Source organism: Fulmarus glacialis, unplaced genomic scaffold (genome assembly GCF_000690835.1).
Source record: "Fulmarus glacialis isolate BGI_N327 unplaced genomic scaffold, ASM69083v1 scaffold31091, whole genome shotgun sequence".
NCBI lineage: Eukaryota > Metazoa > Chordata > Aves > Procellariiformes > Procellariidae > Fulmarus > Fulmarus glacialis.
In genome coordinates this window covers 904-6120 of record NW_009191538.1, presented here as the reverse complement: position 1 = coordinate 6120, position 5217 = coordinate 904, and the positions used below count along the sequence as shown (strand labels likewise).

The 5217-nt window shown below is 39.4% G+C and overlaps 1 protein-coding gene across 1 annotated transcript in view; it reads right to left on the bottom strand.

Moving 5' to 3' along the window:
• NUFIP1 (nuclear fragile X mental retardation protein interacting protein 1) overlaps positions 1 to 4258 on the bottom strand; it is a gene marked incomplete at its 5' end in the record, with an annotated part of 23400 nt that extends 19142 nt beyond the window's left edge. Inside the window, 3 exons of the mRNA XM_009586735.1 lie at positions 3033 to 3109; positions 3441 to 3503; positions 4154 to 4258. Coding sequence (XP_009585030.1) covers positions 3033 to 3109; positions 3441 to 3503; positions 4154 to 4258 — 245 coding nt within the window. The remainder of the gene's footprint in view (positions 1 to 3032; positions 3110 to 3440; positions 3504 to 4153) is intronic.
• Positions 4259 to 5217: the final 959 nt, after the last annotated feature.

The window sequence follows — 5217 nt, the reverse complement described above, 5'->3', positions numbered from 1 at the left end:
TGCTGAACTTCATGTCTATCGTTGTCTGCTTAACTTCAGATTGCTTGGCTCAGCAGGTTCAGCGGGCCACAAACCATTAAAGAGTCTTTTAGGTAAGCAGAGACATGAAGGCTGCAGTGACGAACAGGGCATTGTACAGAATCCAAGACAGGAAAACAGCATTCTAACCCAGCATACTTCATCCAGCGATACTTGCTCCTTACCAGCTCTCCCCCTTCTCTTCCCTCTATGTGAATAAGGCTGCACTTTAAACACAGGCTCTTTCTAATAGATTTTTAGCAGGATACGCAACTGAGCAACACAGCAGCTAATTAAGAAGAAAAATCTCAACTCGGTAAGTAATTATTTATAAGAGCTGAAAGAACAAGCAAGGCAGGAATCTTAGAGATGCAGGATGGAAAGACACACATTAAATCATTGCAACCTAATTAGAAAAAAACTGCTAATGACCTAAAAAGACTCATTCTTAGCTCTGACTGGAGCTTCTAGAAAGAAAAAGGCTTTTTCCTATCACCATAAACCACAACTGCCTAATAGCTCAGACTCCCTCTGGTGTCCTTTTTTTCTGTACAATGCAATGTTTACTGTGAGTCAACAACAGACCTTCAGTACCAAACTGATGCTTTGCTGGAGACCCAATTAAGGCTTCACAAAAGTTTCAGCTGGGTTTCTCTCTTTTTTTCTTTTTTTTTTTTTTTTTTAATTAAAAAAAAAAGAAGGATGTTAGTACAGCTTCCTTTTTGTACAAAGAGTAACAAAAGCGACCCAGGTAGTCATTCTACACCCATCCTTTGTAGCTAAACAAGATGCCCACACAAGGACTGACGTATCAAAATAACCTACAGCAGTACTCCATCTAGTGGCCTTGGCTTAGAAGGTCCTAATCTCATATTGCCTTTTTTGTTTGATGGTCACGACTACAAGACTTTATTTCCATTTATTTTATTGTGCCGCAGTGAACAAAGGCTTTCAGCAACGTTGTACCACAGCCAAATTATATTCATCTGTAAAAAAGCAACTGTATGTGCCATGAGATTCTCTAGGAACTCAACATAAATGATCTCAGGCAGAGTATCATCCTTACAATTAACTGTAGATAAATGTTGCTTTGACCCGCAGCACCCACTCCCCAAGCAAATGGTACCTGAACATGATTGTACATTCAATTCCTGCTTCCCTTATGTTCTAGCATACAGCAGAGCATGTATTGACATACATACCTTAAATGTCATTTCAGCACTTAAACCTTAGCATCAGCCACTACACAGGAACTCTCCCAAACACCTCCCAGAACAGAAAAGTGTATGCAAAGTTGCAAATGAATAGCAAAGACTCTGCACACAACTATTGATACCTTTCCTTGGAGCTACTGTTAGAAAATTAAGTGTGGGCCACGAGACAGACAAATCTAAGGACATTTTGGGTTTTGCTAACTCTGTTCAAACACTTGTATTGTAAGTAATAAAGACTTGGCAAGTATCATTATTGGGAAAAAAAGACGACAGCAATATGTAGAGTGAAAGCAAGTAAAAAACCAAATCCTCAAGTATCTTTTGAATAAAATGAAACCTTGGAACCAAAACACCAAACTTGTACTTGCACAGATCACAAGCAATTTTTGTCTGGTTAACTATAGCATTTTAAACATAGGACAAAAGAATTTTTTTTTTTTAAAAAAAAAGCTGTTTTTAAAAAAAAAATACCACACACCAGGACCTACAGATTATCTTCGTTTGTAAAAAATGAACAGCAGGTGCAACAGTTGACTGCTACGATGTGCTGACATAGTGAAAGACTTCCCTTTGCGGTTTTGAGATTTGCAGAAAAAGCTGAAACCACGTCCAAAGGAATGTTAAACTTCCAGGGATTTTCTCCTTCTCATTACATGGGGAGAAATTTTGCTTCTCGATGCAGCAAAAAGTGATGGGAGGCAATGAAAAAAATCTCCTACCACACATTCCACTCATTTTTCCTTTTTTACAAAGCCATTGTGTAAAAGGAGTCAGGTTCAAAACAAGAATGCATTAACATTGCTTTCTGACATAAATGCAAGCTGGATTCACCAGTAAGACTGCATCAGACCACTGGGTTTACTTTCATTTAAAAAAAAAAAAACAAACCCACAAAAACAGGTGACTAGTACACTGCCCAAGCTCATCACCGGTGATCTTGAGATTAAATTTGTACCACTTCCCACTCTTCACATAGGACTCTTGCTCACAGAAACAAAACCCGTGTACTGATCACTCGCAAGACTATATTCCAAGTCTGGAACAGAAGTGAAGAAAGCCTACAGCATCTTTTACCTGCTGGAAAAGGGTAGATTTTAATCTGTTCAATTTAGGGGGGGAAAAAAACCCCAAACATTAGTGGGATAAGATCTACAGAAGTCCAGTGTGAATTTTTAAACACTTCAATCCCGGTAAATGGAAAGAAGTTGTACCACCTCACATCACAGAACGAGAAACACTACTTACACGTGAACTTTACCTCATACCCCAGGTACAACGCGAGTTAGACTACCTGAGACAGCATCATTCATGGAAAAGTGTCAAGCAATGCAGAAAGGAGAACTCCCTGTTGGGGTCTACTGGGACAACTTAAGCTGTGGAAATTTGCACACAGCGGGATGTATTACAATTATACTCAGTACAAGAGTTCCAGATTTCTTAGCTATTAAAAAACCACCAAGCAAACACACACACACATTTCTGACCTAAAATGTCTCAGCGATCACGCTAAAAGGAATGAGTCATTCACATAACCTGGGGTACCAAATCAAACGTGTGGAAAACTACCTCCTTCTCAGTCGATATCTTGCCTTGTATTATAATCATCCAAATGATTATAGTCTCTGTAGCTCACACCCTCCTGGCTCAGGCATTCTGACACAGACCACTGCCGCACGAGTTTTGTAGAGTCAAAGGAACAGCAGCAGCAAGCACATGCTGCTACTGCCTTTCAGCTGTCATCTAATGATCACACAGGGAAAATACAGTAAAACAATTTCATAGGTCACAAGTCTTACTCACTTTTTTCTTTCTTCTCTCCATCTAGCAATCTCTTCTGGACTATCTAATTTTATTCTTTTAGCACCAGGTGCATGTGCCTAAGGAAAAAGTATTTCATAGGTGTTTAAAAGGGGAAGGAAAAAACCCACAAGAAAAAAAAAAGCATCATTCTGCCAACTATAGTAGTATTACACTGTTTTCATCAGTGGTAAGTGGTAAGACTGCATACAGCGATTACAAAATGAATCCATCAAAAAAAACCCATAGCATTCAACATATTTTCGTCCACAACTTTGTCTTACAACAGATTCTACTCAGAGGTGATACATTTTCCTTCCAGAAGAATGAAAGCAAGCCTCTGAAGAATGAGAAAAGGGACTACAGTAAAGATTGCATAGACTCATATTTTGGGCCCAGGGGGATACCTACGTTCTTCCAGTGTATCTGAACTATCTTCTCATGTGCGCTGAAATTGCAACCTTCTTCTGAGCACTGCAAGATAAGGGGGTGAACTTAAGACACACCAAGTTATACAAACAAATTGTAAACAAGCATTCTAGTAGACTTCAAACAAACTCAGTGCAAGATGCCTATACAGTTAATTATACAGAACCTTTAAGCTACTCAGTTTCAAAACAAACGTGATTGTAAAAACAGTAACAAGGGATAATGTACTTCTAAATTTCATCTGATTTTAGAATAACCAGTTTAGCCAACGTATCTGATAATTGGAGATAATGTGAAGTTAACCTAACAGAAAGATTTGCAAGACTCTCCAATTTCAAATTTTGATACTTCTTTGCAACAAAGGAGTGGATTTTTAAAATATGTTTTCCATATAAGGCCTTTTCACACAAAAAATTTTATATGCTATACTGATGTCAATAAACTAATTCCTACCACTGGGGTGACTTAGCAATACTTCACAAGACAGACCATTAACATGACTTCAGCAATAAAACCAAAAATACAACTGAGAGCTCACCTACACACAGCCTTCAGAAAAACTCCCCTACTAACACTTCTTGTCACTCTGGAATCTCTTTGCTGAGTCTTCCATTCAAAGAGTGACTACAGCTAACTACTTATCATGCACAAAGTTAAAAATCAAAGTGTAAATAAAACAAGCCAAACTCATCAACCTGTTTATGCTGTGAAATATGTTCATCATACTTCTCCTGGTTTTTATAGCCACGGTCACAGGTATCACAATAATGAGAGAAAATTGGCTCTTTTTTCTTTTTGGTCTGCAAAAAAAAGAAGAAATCATCTCAAGATTGCAGTCACAAGATTACGAAGTATTCCTATTTTTAAGTAGGTGTAAAATACTTTCATGATTATCTTTGTTAATAAAGCCATCAATTAAAACATGTTTCAAAAGTTTCAAAGATAAGCTAACATAACATCAAAGTGAAGTTCAAATCACTCATCTTCCAAACAAAGCGTCCTGCACTAAGCTCTTTACCATACCACCTTCCCATCAATTATCACTTCTGCAAACACACCAGGCTGGCAGAGGTTTATTGAGGGCTGGGAGGAGAGCTAGGCTAAAGCCCTGAGTCTCTTCCCTGTGAAGTCAAACGATGCCTGTTCTCACATGACATGTAAGAGCTCAGAGAGCAGCAGAGATCCTTCCTTCCCCCACTACACACATCAGGATGATCTGGCTGTCTGGCCCTGATAATATAACAAAGCACTAATGTAATTTAGGCACTCCGACATCACCACGGTAAGGGCTTTTCTAAAGTGAACCTGTGTTAGAATTTGCTTGAAATGTATTTTTCTTTCAATGGGCTCAAGATTTGCAGACTGTCATACATTTGCTCTCTTTTAAGGGCAGGCACATTAGAGAGGAGTACGGGGTCCCTGTAGTACCACAGGGCAAGTTCCACACAACTGTCACCGACACAGAATCACAGAAGGGTTTGGGTCAGAAGGGACCTTCAAAGATCATCTAGTCCAACCCCCCTGCCACGGGCAGGGACATCTTTCACTCGATCAGGTTGCTCAAAGCCCCCTCCAACCTGGCCTTGAATGTTTCCAGGGATGGGGCATCCACCACCTCTCTGGGCAACCTGTGCCGGTGTTTCACCACCCTCATCGTAAAAAATTTCTTCCTTATGTCCAATCTAAACCTACTCTCTTTCAACGATTTAAAACCATTGCCCCTTGTCCTATTGCTACAGGCCCTACTATAAAGCCCGTC